Here is a 23,525-nt window from a genome sequence, read left to right on the forward strand (position 1 = left end):
TTTACGTAGAATACCTACGGACATCTTGTGTAGACCTCGTGAGTCTCACTCGCTGTTTTGGGGGAATTCGCTCGTTCCGGCTGGATGGGGATATAAGTGTCAGCACTGTTTGGCTGGTGGCTAGCTGGAAGAGAGCCAATCGAACCACTGGATTTTGATACGGCGATGCCGACTCGCTGGACTATAACGGAATATTCTGATTTCCACGGAAAGGTGCAACGACTGTGCCGGAAAGATGTTCCGGTTCGGTTGACGGAGAGACCGATGAGCAAACACCCAAGTGTAGCTCATGACCTATTCCCCGGAACACCAACGACGCCTTTCCGCATCGCGGAGCTCACAATATCAATAACGCGTTCAAAAGTTGGCACCGAAATCCTTCGCACTGCCCCGACGCTTCTTTGATTGGAGTTTCCTTCCCACCTCGTACACACACACACACACACATGCCAACAGCGAAAAAGTACAAGCTCTTTGCGGCGGACGGGGCGGACGGCGGGGTGCCTCCGTGTGCCTTTTTCGCGTCGCCGGCGGGTTGTCGCAACGGAGCATCGTGCAAGTTTGCGCACGTACGGCCCACGGAAGCCGCGGTCGAAACGGGTTCCGTCGTCAGTTCCGAAAGTGACGACGAACCAATGCCCTCGCCCTCGGTACCGATCCCCACCACCAACAACAAGCAAAAGTCAGCCAAAACCAAAGCCAAAACAACCCAGCAAGCGTCGCCCCAACCACAAACCAAACAGGCCAAAAAGGTCCAGATCCAGATGGATACCGCCCCAACCGACGATTCCCCCTTCCGGCAAAGTCCGCCCAAACCCAAAAAAAATCGTCGCTCCCAGAAAGAAGAGGACCTCGGTCCGTTCGCCAATCCCAAGAAAAAGGTCAAATCGGACGAATCGCCGGGAGGCCACAAAACCGCTGCCCAAGAACCGACGCCCCCACCCACCACCAATTCCCCAAAGCCGAAGCAGCAGCCCGCCAAAACGGCGGTTGCTGGCTTTGACATTCGGGCTTTGAACTTGCCCGTCGCCTCCTTTACCATGCCTGGAACCGCACCGGCTCCAACCGCACCCCCTCAACCCCCCGCTCCCGTCGCCGATGCGGTATCCAACGTCCAGGAGATTCTCCCGACGCACACCACTACGGGCGCCAAATGGATGAAGGCCATTCAACAGGCCCGCCAGCATCACAAGTACGCGACCGCGTACGATTTCGTAAAATACAAGGCTTTGGATGCCGAGATTGGATTGGATCCCAGCAGCACTTGGATTCAAGCGAAACCGTACGGCGAGTGGTGCAAAGGATTTCCCCAAGCTATTGCTATTGATTGTGAAATGTGCGAAACGGAAGACCCGGTTTCCGGCAAACATAACGCCAAGGATTTATGTCGTGTCTCCATCGTCAATGCAGAAAACGACGAAGTTCTGCTGGACAGTCTGGTGAAGCCATCCTGGCCGGTGGTTGACTACCGCTCCCGTATTAACGGCATTACTGAAGAGCACTTGAAAGGCGTGCAATTTACTCTGCGTCACACCCAGGCATTTCTGATGGCTCTTTGTAGTCAGGAAACGGTCATTCTTGGACACGCCCTGCACAACGATCTAGCCGCGATGCGCATGGAGCACTATTGCAACGCTGATTCGGCCAATTTATTTTCCGCATCCGACAGCGAACGATCCAGCGTCAGCCTGAAAGACTTGGCTTCCAACGTTCTGAAAAAGACCATGCCCGACAAGCACGACTCGGTGAACGACGCTAGAACCGCATGGAAAGTCTTGGAACACTGGGTCGAAAAGGACGGCCAAGTCGAACCCATTGTCCGCTCTATGTCCGTGAAGCAGACCTTTGCCTCCCAGCTTTTCATTCACCGTATTCCGAAAAATATGTGCGAAGAGTCCCACTTGTCGCGTATGTTCTTGGCTCATACGAGTATTGCGCCGACGGAAGTGGAAGAGATTGAGTTTGCGGGTGAAATGGGCAAAACCCACGTCGTTTTCAAGTCCCCGCAACACGCCAACTTGGCGTTCGATACGCTCGATAGCAAAACCGATACAGATCCGTCGGGACGCCTCCAGAAGAAAGTTTTTCTCCGAAATGGCGGCTACATTCGCGTCCGCAAAATGGCCTTTGAGAAACCCCGAGACAAGAGTCCGCCCCGTCGTGCTTTGACGACGTCGGACTAAACACCCAATCTAGCGTTAAAATATTAACCCCCCCCCCCCTTTCATTTTTTCCCACCCACTAATTCCAATACATTCTAGAATGACTGCTGAAAGAGACTGGCAATTAGAACCACAGAACCATACTTTGAAGCTTTTAATGTTAGGAGAGGCTGCGGCGGGGTCTTTACGGTTATGATGAAGGCTCTGACTTATAAATCCGCCGGCTTTTTGTCGACGGAAAGAAAAGTCATGTTCGCCGTATTTGCTTTTCATTTGCCTGTACGGTTTCACGACCTTGGCAAATATTGCCACAACCGCTTAAATTTTAGAATACGAAGCGGGTCAGAGCCAGGTGGCGCGTAGAACGATACTCATGTCAAGGCATTGTTCAAATCTGTAGAATTGGGATATCGTCCAGTTCCCGGCGACTACACAGATATTCCCCCAAAAGAACCATGACAATTGTACCGAGCACATGCATGACCCACCAATCCAAGATTGTAGGGAAGCCATCGTACAATGAGCAGAGTAGCAAATGAAGAAGAAAAAGTGTCACTCCAAAATCAAGGCATTTTTTACTCTTTTCCACAATAACCGCCAGCAGGACGGATCTACACGAAAACGAGAAAAACGAACTATCGCTGTCAGACAACTGAAAAACCGCGTGTCTCACGTCTGTGCTGACTGACGTACCCTACCAGAGACGCCAAAAATAATGCAATGGCATCGGCCCATCCCGATCGCTCCGACTGCCACAACCGCAAGTAGCGGTCGGTGAAAATACGATCAATCGTAACCGTAGTGCCATAAAGAACGTGGTTGACTTGAAAGAAAAACGCTAGCAGAAAGTAGTGAAAGCATTGGAGCGAAACGATCTGGGCAAATATAAGTTTAGGATAGAAAGGCTGAGCGGGGGGATTGTTGGGTCGATTGCGATTGCCCCCCGTTCGCGTGCGGAGTCCGTTATTGACGCTGCTGCTATTGCTTCGGGGCAACATTTGCTTGTTTCAAATAGTGCAACCCAGCAGAAGAAGAGTGGTTCGGCAGTGCTAGACTCTTGTTGGTTGAGTTGTTTGGAGTGTCGTGTCGTCACAAGGAAGTCGTGGACTCGTGTTTTCCACTCGCCCCGATACGCAACGGTAGCTTTTCGAGCTAATGGTCTGGACTCCCCACCCTTCCCAACCTCGACGTCTCAGTGTTTTTCACTCGCCCCCCCCTTTTGGACAACATCCTCGAGCTCGACCTGCCTCGATAGGACTTCTGCACGACTCAACCTTGTGTACAGATGCAGAGGAAAGTTGTTTTGTTTACTCGGAAGTTGACTGCAAAAGTGGCCTCCGATGTTTCTACTTTGCAGGTGATATCGTCAGGAGCTGACTTCACATTTCTCGTTGTTGACAGTGAGAGAGCTTGGAATTTTAAGTCAATCCGGGTTCGTTTAGACAAACAAATGTGAATGACCTTGAAAATGAATCTGATAAATTTCGTCTCAACTTTGGACGTGGCCATCCAAACGAACTACGAACCAAGACCATGGCTGGGAATAAACATGGTGAAAAGGACAATGAAGACGAAAACCCTACCGTAATGATGGTAGCTCTAGAAAAGGAAACCGACAAAGCTACAGCATCGAAAAAACTGGAGAAAATACGGATACGGCTCCGCGATTTGCAGACACCAGCAATTTGTACAGGTCTCGATTTACAAAGCATTATTGTTTCGAGACATGCTAGCAGCGATGCAGAACGTACGCAGTTAGAAATTTTCGACAACGCTACTAAGAAATTTGTTGAAGTACAGCCTCATGCAAAAGAGAACATAGTGGAACGGTTTGGCTCTCGGGTTGTACAAATGCGAATCAGCAGTCCAGAGAGTTGCCGCAATGCCTGCAATACGGACACGCCATTGCTGGCACTGACGGGGCGCTTCTACAATTGGAGCGACGACGGTCTCTTTTCCCTCGGTGGCTCCCGGAACCTCTATATTCGGCAGGAATCATCCCGGCAATGCGACGGGACTGGCGTTACCGTGTGGGACGGAGCGCTTCTCTTGGCTCGTTATTTGGAACAGCGGCCCTTCCTCGTCCAGAATAAACATGTTGTCGAATTGGGAGCAGGATGCGGTTTAGTGGGGTTGTCAGCGGGCGCGTTGGGGGCGGCATCAATAATGCTGACGGATCTCGCGTACGTCTTGCCAATCCTCGAGTCGAATCTCGAAAACAATCGATCGGTGCTACAGGGAGCTGGTTGCCATGATGCCATGTGCTGCCTTCTGGACTGGTTTCACCCGGAAGCGTTTAAGAAAGCGCAACAGAAGAAATCTATCGATGTTTTGGTCGTCGCAGATTGCGTGTGGATGCACGATCTGGTGGAACCATTGTTTACTACCATACAGCAAATTGCGGATGCGAACACTCTCATTCTAATATCGTATCAGCAACGAGGAAGGAGTACTCACGAAGCCTTTATGTATTACCTAAGCAAAGCTTTTCATGTTGAAGAGATTTTAGGCTCAGATGTCGGCGTGGAGAAGCCTGGCGTGCTGCATCTCTACCGCTGTCGGAAACGACGCAATTTTTAAGAAGTGTACACAGCCACAAAATTAGGAGCGAATTCAGGCAGCGCTTGTCAAAAAGAAGACTACCAGCAACATTGTTACTAATAGGCACCATCCAATCCCGCTAAACTTGCAATTAATAGCTTGTATCCATCGTCCAGGGGAATATCCCGATTAGCAATGGCTGCACAGATTTTTGGAAAGTCACTCTGAAAGTCAAAAGAAGACTTCAAATAGATCAAAAGGTTAAAGTCGGCCAATCGATCGACCAGAGTCCACCCGTTGGATCCAGCTTGCCTGAGTTGACGTGTCAAGGCATCTTTGTTCGGTGCAGTATCATCCAAATCACGATTTGCCCGCGGAAAATCAGCCACGAAAGTCTCGGATGTGTGTTGTACAATGGGTACCACCGTCAAAAAGAAAGCTGTTTCGACCGTCGGACTTGCCTTTCCTTCCTGAATAGCGGTAAAGGTTTCGTTTACTTTGCACAATTGAGGATTATCGGGATCGACTTGCAGGGCTTCTTCGGCTACCATCGCCATACACTGCTGGGATACCTGAAAGGCCTCTACCGCAACTTGGCCGTCTAATTTGGGAGCCACGGTCACGGTACAGAAGGGTGTCTCTTCCACGCCTCCAGCGGCCTCCAACTGAAATTCAGCCGCTAGGATTGTTTCGGCCGCACTCAAAACGTATCCTTGCCGTGGCGCGTGACCAAAGACCCAACCCACGCGCTGCAAACCGAGCCATTCGGCCAACTGGTTGACTTCCTCTTCCTGAGGATCGTCCTCCAGCGTAAATCCCTCCGCTGAGTCTGGATTGATCTCTTGGGGCGGCTCGTATATTGCTTCGACCAGTACTTTGGTCGGCTTTTCGTCCGACTCATCCTCCTTGACAAATTTTCCGTATAGAAATCCGCAGCGTTTGCGTTGAAATTGAAAGCGTTGCAGGTAGGTCTGGAAATTACTGATCGACGGGACATCCAGTGACACTTTGGATGTCGTTGCCTTTTCCTGCCTCTGGATCTTAAATTCAAACTGCGAATCGAGCGCAATGAAATCGTTAAGCGTCCAGGACATTTTCATATCCCGTAAAGGCAACATGCCCTTGCGAAATCCTCGGTCTTGCTGCGTCGGTACATCCTTGGTAGGCACAAGCTTAATTCCTCCGTCTTTGTCGATAACGCGACGGAAATGTTGACCCTGTTCTTTCGGTTCCACTGTAGCATTCCCTGTCATTGTCGACGGGGACATTTCCGCCGCGGGCGCGGTCCAATCCGCACACGTCGTAGGATCGACCCTACAATGAATCATGGCGCCATTTTGGTCGAGCCCTTGTGCACGTAACGTCTCAGTCGTCGACAGCGTTTCGTGGCAGGCTGGATCGCGTGCCAAGGGGCGTTCGTACACGACGTGGGGGCGCGATCGGGCAATGCCAGCCAAGACGTCCGTGACGGTCGCGGTCTCGGCGTCCAAACCGTCTACGCGCCATACGCCCACGTTGGAACGGACCCGAATCAGCATAGTGTACGACGGATCAAAAAGCTAGAGATACGAAAGGTATAAAATGTGATTGGTACTCGCAGGGTAAGATGTGTTCGTTTGGGAATGCGATCACGAATCGAACCTGCGATACCTTACAGTTGATGTAAGCTCCTCTGGAGTAATTTACAGTTGCTGTAAATCAGAAAGGGTTCGAGATCGTTGCGTGTGACATCCGAGTCCCATCATTCCTCCGTCGATTCCCTTCCTTGTCCATCCTCACGAAAGCCAACGAACCAGCCGTAATCAATTCGTTTTTTTAAGAGTATGGAACGTCTGCCAAACTCTCTAGAACGTTGCGTTGCGAATGTACAGAATATACGTGAATTCAGGAGTGACTCGTATTTGTAGATCTATCACAGCGTACACCGTAGGAAGGCTTAGTTTTGAGCAGGTTGACATAGAGAACCCGGATTAATTCAGTCACAGTCACGTCAAATAGCCTCCGAGACCAATTATAACTGTTCATAGCACAAGGGGCCGGAATCGGTGGTATGGTAGGTGGTCTCTCATGGTAATATATGAGAAAAACCCAAGCGTTCCAGAATGTCCACAAGATTGATCTTGCTGCCTCTATGCGAAGACGTGCAAGGTTTCCGGGTATTGATACTTTCTCTTGACGAGATTCTACATTACACCGCCACTGACTCACAGTGAAAACTGTGGCGAACCAAAACCATCATACGGGCCTCAGCTTCTTGTCCTTTCTATTTCTCCCTTACAGACAAAAAAGTAAGCTGACCATGCGACTGTCATCCTTGGTGTTTCTTGGCTTTGCGACGGCTAGCGTCACAGCGTTTGCGCCTGTGCATTTGTCTCGCCGTTCTGTCGTCTCGGTATACCCCTTGGCGGGCGGGCGGGGAGGTTTGGCCGCCAGTCCGGAGCTCGATTCGACACCATGCGATACCCCCGACGCCACGGCGGAAGATTTGGTGTCCACAAAAGGATCCGCCGTCGCGATGCGCGCCGCCAGTCTGACGAATGTCCATGGCGACGTGGTGCGGTTGGGCGACGTGCTGGGTTCGAACGACGCCGCCGCCGCCGCGACATTGGCATGGTGGTCTTTCTGCGTCACCTGGCCTGAGCCTTTTGCTGGAGCTACGCCAAGGCCGTGTGTGCGCTCCAGCAACAGGAGGATATGAAAGCGGCCGGAATTACGCAAGGCCCGGTTTTCGTGTCGGTAGGAACGGCTGCTCAGCTGGAAACCTTTCTCGAGCTCAATCCTGAAGTGCCCAAGGAAAGCGTGCTCGTGGATAATTTGGATCGGAAAGTATATCAGTCTGTGGGGCTCAAATTATTTACCGAGACGGATCCTAACGACGCCAAGGAAGGAGGGAAGAATATCTCCGCTCCCAAAGAAATGAAAATGGGTGATTGGTGGAAATACTTGACGAATGCGGCGAAACTTTCTCCCATTGCCGAAGACCAAAAGTTTGGGGAACTTCCGCCCGGAGTATTACAGCTGGGAGGGACCTTTTTGCTACAAGGTGACGATGTGATCTACCAATGGAACGATCGCGTTCCTGGAGATGTACCGGATCTGCAGCTCGTGTTGGCCAAAGCCAAGGTAGCTTCGGCCGCGATGGCCAGTACCTAGCGTCCAAACGATCACGAAACAACTCTTTCTAGGAGGCGTAACAAAGTTACTTCGAGGCACTTGCTGTCAAAGGAAGACCGACTGTATATGACGTTGCTGGTGCATGCTTCTTGAATGTGAACAATCGTACCGTCGACTGAACGACAGGACCTTTCCAAGACCAGAGTCTTGCCTCGCTAGCTGATTTCGTAAGAGACCTGACTGGTTTTTTTTTCTTTCAGAATCCGTTGTATATGAATAGGTATGCTTCCAGATAACTTGTAGGCACTGACTAGGATTTACTTGTAGAGTGGCCCGAGAAAGAAAAGATCTCCGCACTACTGATAGTGGATGCGAAGAACGTACTTTCACTTATTTGGTTAGGGCCTTGACACCATAATTGTGACCAGCCATGACGTGGAATCCACGGCCCAGTAACTGTAAACGCATTCCTGACACGATAGTTTTGAGAAATAGAAACAGACCAAGGATTACGTAGGTGTTTCATACTCAACCCCGGGTTAACACAAACTATAGAATGAAGGAACACCTTTTGTCACGTACCCATTTGCTGCTGACCTAGATTCCATAATGGGAAATTCTCGCATATTGTCATAAATCAATTTTAATATCTTTCTGGTAAAATCCAAGGTGGTCTACTGTATCCATGGCTGCCCGCCATTAGCTGCTTTGTCGCGTGACAGCGGGCGCCGGGTGCAAGGAGAGTCAGGCGATGCATTTTCTTCTGGATCCCCTTGACGCAAAACACGGTTTTGGACATAAGGCAATGCTTGACTTTTCGGCCAACATCCGCAAAGAGTGCTTTGACCTACCTTGGACTGTTAATAATCATGGCAACACAAGTGCTAAATGCACAGTCAGAAAAGAGCGCAATAGCGTGCCTACGTATACAAGACGAGCACACATAAAACGGAATAAGTTAACCGAAATGAAAAATGCAGAAAACTATATTCATTCGAAAGAAAGCGACCTTTGACGCTGACTTTCTGCTTTCCTCTATGAATGGTATGGAGCGACAAAAAATAAAATAAAAGTCCACATGGAAACGCTCCTGTCAGAGCGTCTCCATGGGCACAGTAGAGATATTGGAGTTCTTCGATTCAAACTTCAAATCGGCAAAAAGCGAAGGATTGAGTCGCAACATTTCGTAAACGGTGCTCGTATCCGCCCGTTCCCCTACCGCGGCCAGCAAAAACGGAACCAACTTGGAGGTAGGATCAGGAATAGCGAGTGCTTCGGGGTAGACATCCACCAGCTGCTGAAGACCATCGGACCATCGTTTGTGAGATTCTAATGCCAGGTGCAGTGGGAGTCGTCCCATGGGATCGGGTACGCAGGCGGACGAAGAAGCTGCATCCTGGTTGGCGTGCAAGAGAATTTGAATGACGGAAGGTTCACAAGACGATATCTGTTCGGGCGCGTCGTCCGCTACAAATTGGTCCTGTGTATCGTTGTCCCCGTAAATGACGTCTTCCAACATATAACCATCATCCGAAAGATCACGAACCTTAAAAATGGGAGTTTCGCAGGCAATCATGAGCGGCGTGAGACCGTTTTCGTCGCGTTGATCGAGTTGCGAGGAGTAAACTAGAGCGGCAATTTTGACGACCGGGCGTGGACAATCCACCGCTGCTGCCGCGTGGACCGTCCGAAAAACGTTCAGAGTACCGCCCCGACTCAAGGCTCCGTGATGCGCCACGTGCAGGAGCAACTCCGTCTTGTTCCATGCTTCCCCCAGTTCCCCAGTCAAATCTCCGTGACTTTTGACTCCCTCAATGGCATCGTCACCCAAAATAACAAAGTAGCGAACCCATAGTCGTAATAGTGGCGTCAGGCCTTCCTTATCCCGTTCGTGTACAGCGGATGGATTGGCCCGCAGCAGAACTTCCAGGACTTCGCGGGAGGCGCCACAGCGGCACGCCGCATGCAAAGCCGTATCTCCGTCAATATCTCGCATCGAGGTTTGTTCCGCCTTACCGTATTCGAGCAAGACGCGAATGACGTGGGTTGAAGCGTGATGGGATGAACAAGTAATGTGCAAAGGGTTCATGTTCGACGTACCCACGACAGTGGAAGCCTCGGGGTAAGCCTTGAGCAAAGCCTGGATGACTACGGCGGGAGCATCGTGATCGCAGGCAACATGCAGTGGGGTTCGTCCCTGCACACCGGCGGTTTGCGCTTCGGATGGGAGGGCGGTCACGCGTGCGAGAACACCAGCCCAGTCGTAGGCTTGCACGAGAGAAAGCAAGAGCGTGGGTTCATCGTTCTCGCCTTCGTCGAATTCGGGGCCGCTCAAATACGATTCCCCGTCACTTTCGTGATGATGGTGCTGGTGCTGCGTAGGATAGAGATACGGGGGATGAGATGAATACGATCCTCCGGATTGTTGCATCATGGTGAAAGCTATTCTATTTAGAACACCCTCCAAGAAAGACTCGTTGATGTGTGTCTATTTGTGTGCGTTCTATTGGTTGTTGTCACGCTCACAGTCAAGAATCTGAAAAGGCGGCCATCACTCGCAACACTGTAGAGAAAAGTACCGACTGCCGCGAATACCGATGCTGATCTTTGGTGGATGCTAGCTAGCTCGCTAGATTTGGATCGCCAGCTGGCTCGTGCAAAAATTGCGAGCGACGAAAGTTGACATGGGTTGTGCCTCTCCGAACAGTATCGCCCTCTCTCAACTTCAACCACGTCGCCGCGACACGACAGTCGTCAGCCACATGACGTGGGTATTTCGTCCGCGTAGTTTCGCGTATTGGCTCTCGTCAGCTCCCCGGTTGTTGACGTCATCGATGGTTCCCGATCGGTCACGGAATTTTATACATAACGTTTCATCAAATTGCGGTCGCGAGCTCAACTTGAAGTTTTCGTCATACCACGTCAACCAAAATATTAATTGTATCGTGTATATCAATCCAATTGACGTGGTCCAGAATAAGATGAATCGAAACGGTATTGGTTTGGGTAGCCCCAGGTCAGCGATAGGGTCATAATTTTTACTGTCTGTAAGAATCGAGACGATACCTGGAGATCTGGTTGACCGCAAGACGCAGCGCGTCTGTCTTCCTGCCCCACGATGATCGCACCACGAAAAGCAACAAATTCGAAAAACATGCAAGGAAAAAGACAAACCCAACAATTCCCGGTTTCCAATTTCGATTGCTTCCTCGGATAAGGCGTGATCATGAAGGTAAAGACGTTGCAACGAGCGCCGGGTGCCGTAGAGCGCGAGTGCTCCGGAGATCTCCGTCGCCAATCGCGCAATCTCAATCCACAGTATCATGTCATGCAGAGAGCCCGGGAATACACCCGCGCCGTCACGGCAGCCAAGATGGATCGCATGTTTGCCAAGCCACTCGTGGGCAATTTGGGACACGGGCACCGGGATGCGGTCACGTGTACGGCCGTTTCGCGACGGGCCTTGCTACCATTAGCGTCCGGGGCGGCTGATGGCGTGGTGCAGTTGTGGGATCTGCAGTCGCGGACTTCGGTAGCTACCATCAACGCACATAATCGGGTAGTCACAGGAATGTCGTTTGATGTTTCCGGACAAGCCTTTTACAGTTGCAGTGACGACGGAAAAGTACACCGATGGTCCATTCATCCGCAAGTTGAAAACCAAGACGATGAGGACGACAATAATGCGGTCACGGAACCCACCTACGGTCCACTCGCGACTTGGCGCTGCAATGGAGTTTTCAAAAGTATCGATCACCACTGGCACGACGACCGCTTCGCAACAGCGTCCGACTCGGCAGTACAAATATGGTCGCCCACCCGTTCTAACGCGTTGCAAACACACGACTCACTCTGGGGGTCCGACGACACCGTCACGGTGGTACGTTTCCATCCGGCCGAACGAGATTTGCTCGCGCACGTTTCCGCCGATCGCGGTATCGGCTTGCACGACACTCGCACGGGAGCGGCCTTGAAAAAGACTACACTTCGGATGCGATCGAACGACCTACAGTGGAATCCAATGGAACCCATGAATTTTGTTGTCGCCAATGAAGACTACAACGCCTACCTTTTCGATATGCGAAAATTGTCCGAGCCGAAGACGATCTACAAAGGGCACGTGTCCGCCGTTATGAGCGTGTCGTGGTCACCCACGGGACGAGAATTTGCGACGGGTAGCTACGATCGAACCGTACGAATTTTTAAGGCCAGCCAGGGGGGTGCCGCCCGGGACGTTTACCACACAAAGCGTATGCAACGCGTTTTTTGCGTGAATTATACGATGGATCACAAATTCTTGGTCAGTGGCAGTGACGACACCAATTTGAGGCTATGGAAGGCACACGCCAGTGAGCAATTGGGACAATTGACGCCACGCGAAGAATCGGCCATGCAATATCGACAGGCTTTGGTAAGAAAATACCAGCATTTGCCGGAAGTGCGCAAGATTTCGAAAGCTCGTAAAATACCCAAGGCGATCAAGAACCAAACGAAACAAGCTATCATTCAAAAGGAAAGCAAGGATCGTAAGCATGCTAATCGGGTCAAGTACGGAAAAGATGGAGAACACGAATTTGTCGGCGAACGAAAAAAAACGGTGGTCAAAGAATTGGACTAGATATGGTTGAATTTTCCACCTTTTTCAAAAGCGTGTTACCCCAGTTCTCGTTGTTGCAACTGTACACCATCCGAGCTTAACTTATAAAGAACACTACGAACCTAAAGACCAACCGATTGAAAACGCTAGTGACAGACCAACGAGATAGAGGGTGGCAAAGCTACTGGAGTTCGTATCACTCTTGGCATGCTGGTGTTCTCTGGTGCCAGAGGCTGCGTGCGACACTGTAGCCTGCTCACAGTCGACATTGACCACACCGTTCGATCCTTCCATCATATGTTCCCAGGATGAACTTGGCAATATGTTCCAGCACAAATCTCCGCTAAAGTTTCTGGCATTTCGAAACATACCATCCAGGTTGTACACCAGCCCAACGTTCCAGTCATTTAAGTCACTATTGAATGCGATAGCACCTTCGAACATAGATTTCATGTTCGTTGTGGTACCAGTATTCCAAAAAGAAAGATCTTGATGAAAAGATGTGGCATTATGAAACATCGATTCCATATTTTGCGCGTAGCGAATCTGTAGGCCCATTTCCTTTTGTTTTGGAATGGTCCACAGGGATATATTGCTCTGGAAGGCAATCGCATTCGCAAACATGAAACTCAGATCAAACGCCCCCGTCACATCCCACGTGGAAACATCGCCATTGAAAAGTAATGCGTTGTGAAAGATGTGCGAAAAGTCCAAGACGTGTCCCGTGTCCCAGGATGAGAGGTTGGAATGAAAGGACAGAGCGTTCTGAAACATGCGACTCATGTTGCGAGCTGATGATACGTCCCAGAAACTCAAATCTTCCGTAAAGTTGACGGCATTTTGAAAAAGACGCGAAAAGTCTTGAATGAGCGATACATTCCAATGGGAAACGGACCCGTACTGCTCCTGGGCACGATGTTGGTCGTCTTGCCAGAGTTTCACGGCACCGCGTATTTCTCGGTCGCTCGAGAATGGATAGGAGCTAACTATTGGTGAGTCTTGTAACTGCTGCTTGAGACGAAGGACTCGAATCTCGGTCCTTTTCTCCTCCAACATTTCCCGATTTCCAAGGAGATCGTAAAGACCGTCGACAGATATTGCGAGTGTGGAGTATACTGTTATACCGATGAGGCATAGCCCCATCGTTCGCGAAGTCACCATGAGTTCCGCTCTCACAGCAACTTTTGTGCCGACTAACGGTGAAAGTGTTCCGGGCAATCATAATGAGTCTTATCTCTCTGGATTGCAAAGGCCGGTTTGATGAATAGGTTTGTTGCCTGACGGACCTCTGCCATGGTTGTACCGGTCCAAAAATGACAAGAGATTTGTCTTTTCTCTGAAAGGCTTGCCTTTCTGGGATTTCAAATGGGAATTTCAAATTACCGATATTTTTAACCTTCAAAAACTCGATTTTCTGATAACGCATCGGCGCCTAGGTCAAGAAGGTTGTGACGATTGTGGAGACCAAATACTTGAGCTAGCTAGCTAGTAGGAAGCTCACTGCCGACGTGATTTCATTGTCGTACAAGCGCTCACCAAGGTAAAAAAGGTAGAAACGATTCAAATCATGTTGTGTAACCGTAGGCTGTTGGCGACGCTGTACAGCTGCGTTGTCCTGCTTGCCTCCACAGGAGCCTTTGTTCTTCATAGGCCCACGAATGTGCGCCTGCCATCAGCTTTGGCCGCGACGGTAACGAAAACCACGTTAACGGACGCCACTAATTGGAAACTGCGACTGGTTTTGCGCGGAGTCACTACCGAAAAGGGCAAGAAAGTTGACGAGGTTTTCAGTCTCACAACTCAATTCATCGAAGAGGAAGGATACGAACCCCCTCAAGGAGACCTTAAACAAGTCGTCGGCGAAGGAGAAAGCCCCCTCATCAAGATCGTGTCTAGTCGCTGGCAGCTATCTGAAGACCCGAATGACAGAAAAGATGGTCTCTGGATATGGGGTTTGTTCAAAGAGCCGCTGTATCCATTTCTTTTACTTCAAGTAAAAACCGACTTAATTCCCCTATCGACGTCAGAAAATGAGGAAGCTGATCGGATTCTTCCGCTCGAGCTTTATGCACAAATCAATCATCGAAGAGATGACATCAAGGGTGTAATTCTTGAAGCATCAGACCTCAAAGTAAGACAAATGGAGTCGATCAAGGCGGATCCTTTTGGTGCTGCCAAAGTTGATATTTTCGAAGAGGTCAGCATCGGGACCATTTCAGTACAACCTATGCTATAAACGTGATCAGATATGCTAACTGTGTTCGCGTAAGGATTTTTCTCGATAGAAGAGTCGTTCCTTGCAATATTCGTAGACCAAATGCTTTGCAGCCGATAGTTTAAACGATTTCTATTCTACATGAGATCTTCGTCATCGTCGTCGTCATCTGAATCGAACGCGTATTTTTTTCGTTGAATTTTAATGGCACCACTTGAAGCATTTATACTCGCTGCTTTTGCACTGCCCCGTTCCAGCATTTCGATCAATTTTCCTTCACTGATCTGGCCGGGAAGTTTCCCCGACATGGCCATGCTGACTATAGTATTCTCGAGCTGAGCCACCTTTTGGGCTTTGACGAGTTTAATGCGGCCTAGTCTTGCCAGCGCTTCCGGCGTTAGCGCTTGTTCCAAAATAGCTTGCTTCTGTGCTTGTTGCTGTTGCTTTTCTTGTGACGCGCCACTATTGTTCCCGGCCGCTGTAAAGCCTTCCGGCAACTCTTTGGGGTCAAAGTCTGAAACCGGTGCAAGATTGTCCATAGCGTTGGGCTCGTTCTATCTTTGAATAATTGTAGCTCGATTTTTTTCGTTGTAATCTTTGGCTGTTGGTCGACTTGTTTGGCTAGTGAGGGTGTTCCGTCTTGGCGGTAGCTTTGACCATGGTCGCCAAAGAAGAGAAATCAGCTTACTGTTAAAGTATGTAGGCTCAATCGGTCAACAGAATGCGGAATCCATTTGACAACGTAAGAATGGCAAGATACAAAGTGGGGCATAGAAAGAACGTTGCCCTACCCTACTAAGGTTTGAGACCGAAAACGGCAAACGAAGGAGCTCACAGTCAGTAAAAATCAATGACAGAGAACCGATTGTAAATCTTGTTTTCCACTCATCATGACGACAATTTGCTGTCCACACAATCACGAACGACTTCGGAGATCCACAATGCATTTGAACAATTACAGGGTTCTCGTTACTCTACTTTCATCGTTGCCACTTCGTTTTTGCTTTGTCGCGCGTCCAATTTTTGTTTCGCCAGTCCAACGACCTCAAGGAGCACGGATCTGCTCGATGACATCGTCCGAGTCTAGTATCGCTGCCCAAGTAACAGCTGTGCCAACTATATCGTCCAAAATTCAAAGCACACTTGACCCGTGTGTGGTACTCATGAAAGCTATGATTGGTCAGTACGCCGCAGAATGGGAAGCAAAGGGCGGAATTTTCTCTTTGGCACAGGGCGTCGTTTGGTGGCGTGAACCGACTTCATCAACACAGGCCCTCATTTCCGCTTTACAGGAAAAGGATAGCATGCTGCACATGTACGGACCCGACGAAGGATTGATAGATCTTCGAGATGCCTTACAAGAAAAGATCAGGGATGAAAATGGTCTGGAACACCACCAAGTTATGGTCACAGTGGGGGCAAACCAAGCGTACGTGAACTGTGTACTGACGCTGGTCGAAGAACAGGACAAATGCGTCGTCTTCAAACCGTACTACTTCAATCATGTTATGGCTTTGCAAATGACACTGCCGAAAGATTGCCTGATGGTGGGATCGAGTAGTGATGACGGAATTCCGGATCTGAAATGGCTGGAGTCAAACCTACGACAGGATTCTTCTATTAAAATGGTAACGATCGTCAACCCCGGCAATCCAACCGGCACTCTGCTGTCTCGGGATTTTCTTCAGAAAGCTGTTGATCTATGCCGATATTACGGTTGTTGGCTTATTTTGGATTGCACGTATGAGTACTTTGTACCCAGAGGATCGCGATTTGACGGCTGTTTTAAGGATCCGCATGTTTTACACATATTCTCCTTTAGTAAAGCATACGCCCTGGCAGGCTATCGATGCGGATATGTTACTGTTTCACGGGATGCACATGGAGTTTATGAAGAAATGACCAAGGTACAAGATACAATACCAATCGCTCCTTCGCGAATTTCACAAATAGCTGCACTTGGGGCTATGAAAGCGGGAAGCTCGTGGGTAGAGGAAAAGGTCGCCACATTGGATACCGGTAGAAGCGCTATTCTGAAAGCATTAGAGCCGCTGGACCAGATAATGGGTGGATCGGGCGCCATGTATATTATGGGGAAGCTGAAAGATGGGAGCGACGATCAAGAAGTGGCGAGGCGATTGGTGCAAGAGTTTGGGGTTGCAGTGATTCCGGGAAGCTTCTGTGGCTCTCCGGGATGGATCCGAGTGTGTTATGCGAATTTGCCCCCCGAAAAATGCTTGGAAGCCGCCGTACGACTAAAAAAAGGCATCCTGGCAGTTGAAGAGGACGCATCGTTGTGACTACATAATTCCACCAAAAAAATGGAAAAAGTGACATTGAGCTTATTTCCATAGCAATGACGGCGGACAGCAAGCACATTCGACAAAACGGCCAAAAATAGGGGAGTGGAAATTGTTCACGCCTGGTTTCTTTCCGCATCAGAAGCATGCTGGTATCAATTGTAAATTTCGGAATAATTATTGTACATTATGCTACGGATATATTTATCGTTTCCGTCGCGTTGCTGAACATTTTTGATACGTAGCTCTTCGAAAGATATTCCTTTCCAAGAAGCTTAGATGCCCGTTCCATACCCATCGTATTCACAAAGCCTTTGAGCCATAGACGAACACCATCATCTTTCCCTCGGCTTACACTCGCTTTGGCGTCGTATACATCCCGGCTTCTTCGTTTGTCTTTTCGACCGTTGTATCGTTCCCAAGAACCAAGATAATGATTGACGGCAATAGGCTGTTTGCGAAAATTTGAAAAGGTAAGCTCATTATTGCGGTGACAGAAGGACGTCACTGGACGGTGAATACTGAACACAATGTCGTTTGGGAACTTGTTCTCTGGAATTGCAGATACGTCTAAAATCACCTTTGGATTGCCATGATACGTCATATTATGCGGCAGAGCGTGGTGACGCCACCGCAACGACTCAAATTTAGTGCCGTTAAAGCCCTCCGGTACATCCTTGTTTCTGTGGTTGTCGTTGCTTTCCACCGAGCCGAAAAGTACTCGGAGCATCGAAATGCACGGATAGCTGACAAGCTCTGCGGTCTTCTCCACTGCCTCTTGAATCAGCCTCAAAACAGATCCAGGCTCTTCCATTGACGGGACTTTAACATAGTCAGGATTCATCTGGCGCAGCAGCTTCGATGCTACGATGAATTCGTCGGTATCAATATGAATCACCCACGAATTTCCCTTTTGACGGAGTGCCTTCATGCATTTTGCCAGAAAGACTCTTTGTCGGTAGCGATGATTGCTGATTTCAATGTACGCACCATGTGTGACATTCGCGTTAAATTTGGAGCGCCTTTCCATGTGCTCCTTCGGGGGTCTGTGATTTGACAGAAACTCGGCAGGCATGTAGTGTGCATCCGTCCATTCCAAAATCTCCAGATCCGTCATCACTTTCCACTTCTTCAAAATCTTGGAGGGTGATTCGTAACTAAGCGGGTCCACCGCCACAATCAGATGCCGTAGATTAATGACATGATAGTGATAAGCCAGCCATTCATTGAGAATTTCGTTGTCGTCCTTGATGAGCAGGCAAGCAGAAAAGGTAGCGTTCGGAGCCATCGATTCCGCACGGGGCGGCAAGAAGCTCGGTTGGTTTCGTTTGTTTTTTCGACGTTGGCGCCCCCTCGCTCTCCTTCCTTCCTCAACGTCCCCGAAGAAATCGCTAATAGCTGATTTCTGGGGGGCATTGCCCGAGTCTAGCAGCAACGTGCCATCATTCATTTTCCCTTGTTCGAAATACAAAACCCAGTTCGTGACTAGCGAGACTATTACCAGAAGAGGAAACAGGATGACTATTTGCGCTCTCGTGCATCGAACTCTCATCGTGACTGTGCTTTCGCAGTCGTCTTGTAAACAACCAGCTATCTTTCCGGTTCCGCATCTCCGCTTACATACCATGGTGACTTTCTGTGAATGGTCGTGTATACCGGAGATAGAAACGCAGTCTCAGAACCGTACAAAACGTTTACAGAGCTCTAGTGAACTCGCGGTTCGATTGGGACAGAAGCACCAAGCGTTTCGGTACCGAAGCAAAAAGGGTTACTAAAATGTCCTAAACAGGCGTCGGAGTTTTCACAACGGATCGCGGGCGAGTCTCCTAATAATTTATTAGTATAGTATTTATAGAAAAGCTGTATCGCATCTTTACGTGAATACTTGTTTGGCTTGTTATTCCAACCATGTGCTCTCAAACTGAAGTGACGCGTATCTCATTTTAGGGATATTTCGTTATTTATAAATCCCTTTGTTTTCTGTAGACAATCGACCAAACCTACATGAGTTTCCTCTCCGCGGTTGCGGCATGTCACAGAAAAATTGATGCGAGGAAAATTCACATCAACTGTGCCCACAAATTGGATGTTCAACGGTTCTTGAATCCAGAAAAATGATTTCAACATCCGTTGGGGCAGTCATGTGCTCGATGCCGCCAACAACACCCCTTCATACGAGAAAGGAATTTTACCATGAGCGCCCCTTCAGCAGAGCCACCACCATACAGCCAGTCGCTTCGAGGCCGGGGATACAGCGACGGAGAGGCCTCGAAGCCCGCTCCTGTGCCAGTTGGTCGGATACGAAACCTCATCGCCCACCGCTTCGCCACTCGTACGGTAGAGTATGATCGGGTCGCCGAAACGGAATTACGTGAACGCAAACTTGCTATTTTGCGAGTCAATCCCGCTGTTCGTGCCGTTTACAAATTTCGATTACTGGAAGCGAATGTTAGGACGACCATAGGTGCAGAGTGTGTCTTGCAAACACTCATGGAAGATTTGAAAATACCGGAAATGTCCAGCCAGATGAATCGAAGGTCACTGAGGGGACAGCTAAATCCTATAAGCACTTTGCCGCGGGGATTCCGGAAGTGGTGTGATGGTTTCGGCTGCACGTCGCCGATTTTAGAGGTATCTTTGTCGCCCAAGATGAGTCCAGTTGAGCACTCATTTCGACGAGAGCATAACGGGAACGCACCGAAGGCGAAAGGTGCGCGTCCAACAGTCAAAATTGAGCTGCCGCCTCTCGCTCACCACTGGCAAGACAGCAAGTACGATCTCCTATTGAATCCAGTGGATAACAACGCGACAAGCTTGTTGTTGGGAGATGCAATGTACGAACACGAGTTTTGTGACAACAGCGCTTGCATCAGTCGTGAGCCTCATTTGCCATCACTTGCTACTGTGAGCCACAGTGGCGATGACAATTCTTTCACTGGCCATACGACCGACGATGGAGGGTCAATTTGCAGTGACAAAGACTCGTTGTCAAGTCACGAAAGTGTTAGAATGGAAATATGAGAAGTATGTGAATGAAATCAGCAGCCAACGCTCACAGATTACGTCCACAGGATAAAGTACATAACGTCAGTGCTTAAACTGCTATGCAGCGATTGTATGTAATTATCCTCAATCTTGCGCCTTTGGCAATGAGTCTTGAAACAAAGTGTAAGCGGCTACTGCCGTAATAGCCGCAGTTTCTGCCCGTAGCACAGTTGGTCCTAACGATATGTTAAAAATTGCATCTGGATTGAGCTGTTCAAGCTCGTCCAGCAGTAGTTCTTCGTCGCGCGACCAGCCCCCTTCGGGACCGACCAATAACGCAATTGGTGTGGTGACGCCCGTTCTCGACGATTGTGTCCTACCAAGAGCGTTCCAAATAGATTGACTACTGCTGCGTTCTCGACAAACCAAAAGCTTCACTTCGTTTTCAGGATCCTTCCAGAGAGACAAGAACATCCGAAGCGGTGTCGTACACCCAACATCATCTTGTTCCGTCGGTGACCCAAAAAAGGGCAAGTGGAGTCGCTCACACTGCTCGGCTGCTTCCATAACGTGAGCCTGCAATTTATTCCCCCGAAGATCAACCGATTGACTGTAATCAGTTTGCAGCCAAACATATCCGCCAACATTGAGTTCCGTCGTCTTTTCAATCATCCAGCGTGTGCGGTCTTTCTTTTTGGGCGGAGCCACGCACAACCACACCGTCGGCGTGGACGTTTGGGATCGTAAAGATTCCGTGCAAGTCCCAATCACGGGATCCGACGATGCGCGACTTCGTCGACGCCCGCCCGTGCCATCCAACCGATGCATTTGTTCCAAATTGGCCAGCCATTCCCCACCCACGCCGTCAAAGACACGTATTTGGGGAGCCTTGTTCCGTTTGTCCATACGCAAAACGGTCGTAACATGGTGTGACTGTTCGGGCGACAGAGCCAACAGTGCATTGGGACTGAGAGAGCTCAACGGCGTACGGGGGGTGTCATGGGCGCCTGGACGGGGAGGAAACCGAACTAGCGCTGGTTCTGGACCGACGTATAGTCTGGGAAGCTTGCTGTAGTCTGGTTCACTGTAATGGTCATCAATCCGGCTACTACACCATCGTGCAGAATTGATCACCGATAAATTGCCAGACGTCCACCCAAATGCGGAAACGTGTCGGTTTTTGCAGAAGCTCAACAAGGCAAGCATTGTAAAGTTTTGGACCAGCGTAAAAACTCTTCTTCTCGGCCAATTCCGTTTATACATGAGTAGCTTTGTGGCAGCCCTTTCGACACGCTCTTTTGGAACGCCATTGGGGAATGCAAAACAATGGATGCATCGATCCTGATGCATTTCCAATTCCCGGTAGCACGTGATTCGGCTTTTAGGGACCCGTAAACTGGCCTTCTCCGGGAATCACTGTCAGTCGTACTCCACGAAAGTCGTAGAAAAGGTGACGTTCATTTGGGAAGACGGTGATGCGCATGCCGATCTGTCGCTTTTTCGGACACAAGCATCAACCAGGACATCTGCTCCTCCACTTAGCTTCGACCTTTTCACCACCAATTAAATCACTCTGCTTCCCATCCTGCTTTCATTTGCCCGTAGAAAGCTGAAGCAACCCGCGTTAGGGAAAGAGACAGCCACCACCGTAGACCAAGAACAATCCTATTTTCTGTGGCTGCTCCAATATTCCTTCACTGTCAATTCAACCCAAGCCAGCATGGCTCCGTCGCTCCCCGAACCTGTGCCAGATTCGCCCTCTGACGGTGATCCAACTTTGCGAACGTTTACGCTGTATCTTATTCGTCACGGCGAAGCTAGTCACAACGTGGAAGAAAAGCTAGCACAAAAGCAGGCTCTTGAAGAATGCATCGCCCAAGGGCATTCTCCCGACGACCCCGTCACGAAGGAAAAAATGGAACAAGCCAGACAAGCCATTCTCGAAAATCCCGACTTTTTCGATGCTCGTCTTTCCGATCTCGGTAAAGAAGAGGCTGAGGCAGCCCGAGCCCTAATCGAAACGTGGGGCGATTTGCCTGTTCCGCAGGAGGTGTTTGTCAGCCCTTTGCAGCGGACGCTACAAACCGCTAGTCGTGTGTTTCCGGATCATCCCAATATTCACGTCCGAGAAGAGTTACGGGAGCGACTAACCGGACGTCCCGCCGACAATCGATTTTCCAGCACAGAACTCAGTCGTCGAGATTCGTTCAAAAAGTTTTCCTTTAAGCATTTGCGACTCAACTCCATTGTGAATGATCTGGCTGGAATTTTTGGAGGAACAAGTTCCACCGATTTGCAAGAATTGGATCGAATCGAAGAAAAGGACGAAGATTTGTCGGGCACCGCTCGGAGCAGCGTGGTTAGCTTCGAGAGCAACTCTAGTTTACATCATAATGTCACGAATACACGCAGCTTACATCGGCTCGGAAGCTCGTGCAACGCCGACGAAGTCGTGGAAGACGAGGCCAAACTCCGCGAACGGACTTTCAAAGTGTTTAAGCTTCTCCTCGAGTCGGAACACGATTCGATCGCATTGGTAACTCATAAGGGTTATTTGCGAACCTTGGAACGGGGGCATTTGCATCAACCAAATGCGCGGCAGTTTCAGAATTGCGAAGTTCGTGTTTACCAAGCTACCATTCATGTCGAGCGTAAGGAAGTGGAACGGATTGTCCGATTGAAGTGAAAGCAATAGAATAAAGGACTGAGTAAGTTGAAATATGTACTATATTACGTTAGTACGATCTAGGTGTTTTTGTGAAAGAGCAATAACGTGGGCGGCAATCCTTCGTAAGCCTGTTATTGGGAAAGTTCTTTCGCCCCTGGCGTCAATAGACTACAGACAATCTATCCGGATTGTCGGGTTCTGTTTTTGTACAGACTTTCTTTTCTTCCTCCGCTCTCAAGAACGATATCGGCTTTCTTGCGCAATGTCGATCCCATTGTATTACAAAGGAACGTGAACGGAGCGTAACTGTCCAAAGCGAAAGAGTTCACTTCTCAAATGTTTTCTCTCTTTCAACTTCAACTATAAGGGACAACGCAGAGTCTCTGGCTCAACAACCTGAATGAAAGACAATAAGCAAATTCGCCAATAGCAGATATCCAAAAGCAAGAAGTTACTGGTTTGATTGCACCTTGACAACGCAGTCTCGCCCTTATTTGATGCAACCAAAGCAAAAACTATGTAGGCTCAGCTACAGCATTTTGGTGAAGAACCTTTCGCTTCTGAGGCTAGCTTTTGGCGCCACGCCACTTTCTGGAAATCATCGCTTTCAGCGCCCATGCGTTATGAGGCAGGTTGATTAGTCTCCAAGAATTAGGGTGTCCTTGTCTACAAGGTTGACAAGTGGACCGGACTTTTGAGCATTTTTGACTCCGTCGCAGGTACGGAGATTGCCAGGAAGATTCAATTACCCCACAGTTGATACGCTATGCTCTTTCTCGCAATTGCCCTTGTGCTGAGGGCTTGGTTGTTGACGCCGCGATCATGGTGGAACATGTCTCTTGCTTTTACAACCTAAATCCTACGTCCGTTGCGAAGATTGTGCCTCAACTGGGGGCAAGTGCAGATCCTTTTGGATGCAACTGTAGTCATGCAATTCCATTGA

The 23,525-nt window shown here is 49.3% G+C and overlaps 10 protein-coding genes across 10 annotated transcripts; 6 read left to right on the plus strand and 4 right to left on the minus strand.

Annotated features, from left to right (window-relative positions):
- Nucleotides 1–361: 361 nt before the first annotated feature.
- On the plus strand, nt 362–2,183 carry PHATR_44042 (predicted protein; the record flags this gene model as incomplete). The annotated part of the gene is made up of 1 exon (XM_002186091.1): nt 362–2,183. Exon 1 carries the CDS (start codon nt 447–449, stop codon nt 2,181–2,183), a length of 1,737 nt encoding a protein of 578 aa, XP_002186127.1. The 5' UTR covers nt 362–446.
- A 367-nt stretch (nt 2,184–2,550) lies between these two features.
- PHATR_33394 (predicted protein) lies at nt 2,551–3,160 on the minus strand (the record flags this gene model as incomplete). Its single annotated transcript, XM_002186378.1, has 2 exons — nt 2,551–2,773; nt 2,856–3,160. 2 exons carry the CDS (start codon nt 3,158–3,160, stop codon nt 2,551–2,553), a joined length of 528 nt encoding a protein of 175 aa, XP_002186414.1.
- A 235-nt stretch (nt 3,161–3,395) lies between these two features.
- Nucleotides 3,396–4,742, plus strand: PHATR_44043 (predicted protein; the record flags this gene model as incomplete). Its single annotated transcript, XM_002186092.1, has 1 exon — nt 3,396–4,742. Exon 1 carries the CDS (start codon nt 3,696–3,698, stop codon nt 4,740–4,742), a length of 1,047 nt encoding a protein of 348 aa, XP_002186128.1. The 5' UTR covers nt 3,396–3,695.
- A 17-nt stretch (nt 4,743–4,759) lies between these two features.
- hNpl4 (predicted protein) lies at nt 4,760–6,354 on the minus strand. The gene has a single exon (XM_002186379.1). The coding sequence runs from the start codon at nt 6,239–6,241 to the stop codon at nt 4,820–4,822; it is 1,422 nt and encodes a 473-aa protein (XP_002186415.1). The 5' UTR covers nt 6,242–6,354; the 3' UTR covers nt 4,760–4,819.
- Nucleotides 6,355–6,563: 209 nt separating this feature from the next.
- Nucleotides 6,564–7,856, plus strand: PHATR_44045 (predicted protein; the record flags this gene model as incomplete). Its single annotated transcript, XM_002186093.1, has 2 exons — nt 6,564–7,316; nt 7,358–7,856. The coding sequence occupies exons 1-2, from the start codon at nt 7,003–7,005 to the stop codon at nt 7,854–7,856; spliced, it is 813 nt and encodes a 270-aa protein (XP_002186129.1). The 5' UTR covers nt 6,564–7,002.
- A 921-nt stretch (nt 7,857–8,777) lies between these two features.
- PHATR_44046 (predicted protein) lies at nt 8,778–10,370 on the minus strand. Its single transcript, XM_002186380.1, has one exon. The coding sequence runs from the start codon at nt 10,249–10,251 to the stop codon at nt 8,911–8,913; it is 1,341 nt and encodes a 446-aa protein (XP_002186416.1). The 5' UTR covers nt 10,252–10,370; the 3' UTR covers nt 8,778–8,910.
- Nucleotides 10,371–11,027: 657 nt separating this feature from the next.
- On the plus strand, nt 11,028–12,538 carry PHATR_44047 (predicted protein). Its single transcript, XM_002186094.1, has one exon. The coding sequence runs from the start codon at nt 11,044–11,046 to the stop codon at nt 12,433–12,435; it is 1,392 nt and encodes a 463-aa protein (XP_002186130.1). The 5' UTR covers nt 11,028–11,043; the 3' UTR covers nt 12,436–12,538.
- A 2,228-nt stretch (nt 12,539–14,766) lies between these two features.
- On the minus strand, nt 14,767–15,168 carry PHATR_33400 (predicted protein; the record flags this gene model as incomplete). Its single annotated transcript, XM_002186381.1, has 1 exon — nt 14,767–15,168. One exon carries the CDS (start codon nt 15,166–15,168, stop codon nt 14,767–14,769), a length of 402 nt encoding a protein of 133 aa, XP_002186417.1.
- A 633-nt stretch (nt 15,169–15,801) lies between these two features.
- Nucleotides 15,802–16,929, plus strand: PHATR_10418 (predicted protein; the record flags this gene model as incomplete). The annotated part of the gene is made up of 1 exon (XM_002186095.1): nt 15,802–16,929. The coding sequence occupies one exon, from the start codon at nt 15,802–15,804 to the stop codon at nt 16,927–16,929; it is 1,128 nt and encodes a 375-aa protein (XP_002186131.1).
- A 4,586-nt stretch (nt 16,930–21,515) lies between these two features.
- On the plus strand, nt 21,516–23,170 carry PHATR_44048 (predicted protein). The gene is made up of 2 exons (XM_002186096.1): nt 21,516–22,648; nt 22,950–23,170. The coding sequence occupies exon 1, from the start codon at nt 21,635–21,637 to the stop codon at nt 22,598–22,600; it is 966 nt and encodes a 321-aa protein (XP_002186132.1). The 5' UTR covers nt 21,516–21,634; the 3' UTR covers nt 22,601–22,648; nt 22,950–23,170.
- Nucleotides 23,171–23,525: the final 355 nt, after the last annotated feature.

This window comes from Phaeodactylum tricornutum, chromosome 3, assembly GCF_000150955.2.
Source record: "Phaeodactylum tricornutum CCAP 1055/1 chromosome 3, complete sequence".
NCBI classification, from domain to species: domain Eukaryota; phylum Bacillariophyta; class Bacillariophyceae; order Surirellales; family Neidiaceae; genus Phaeodactylum; species Phaeodactylum tricornutum.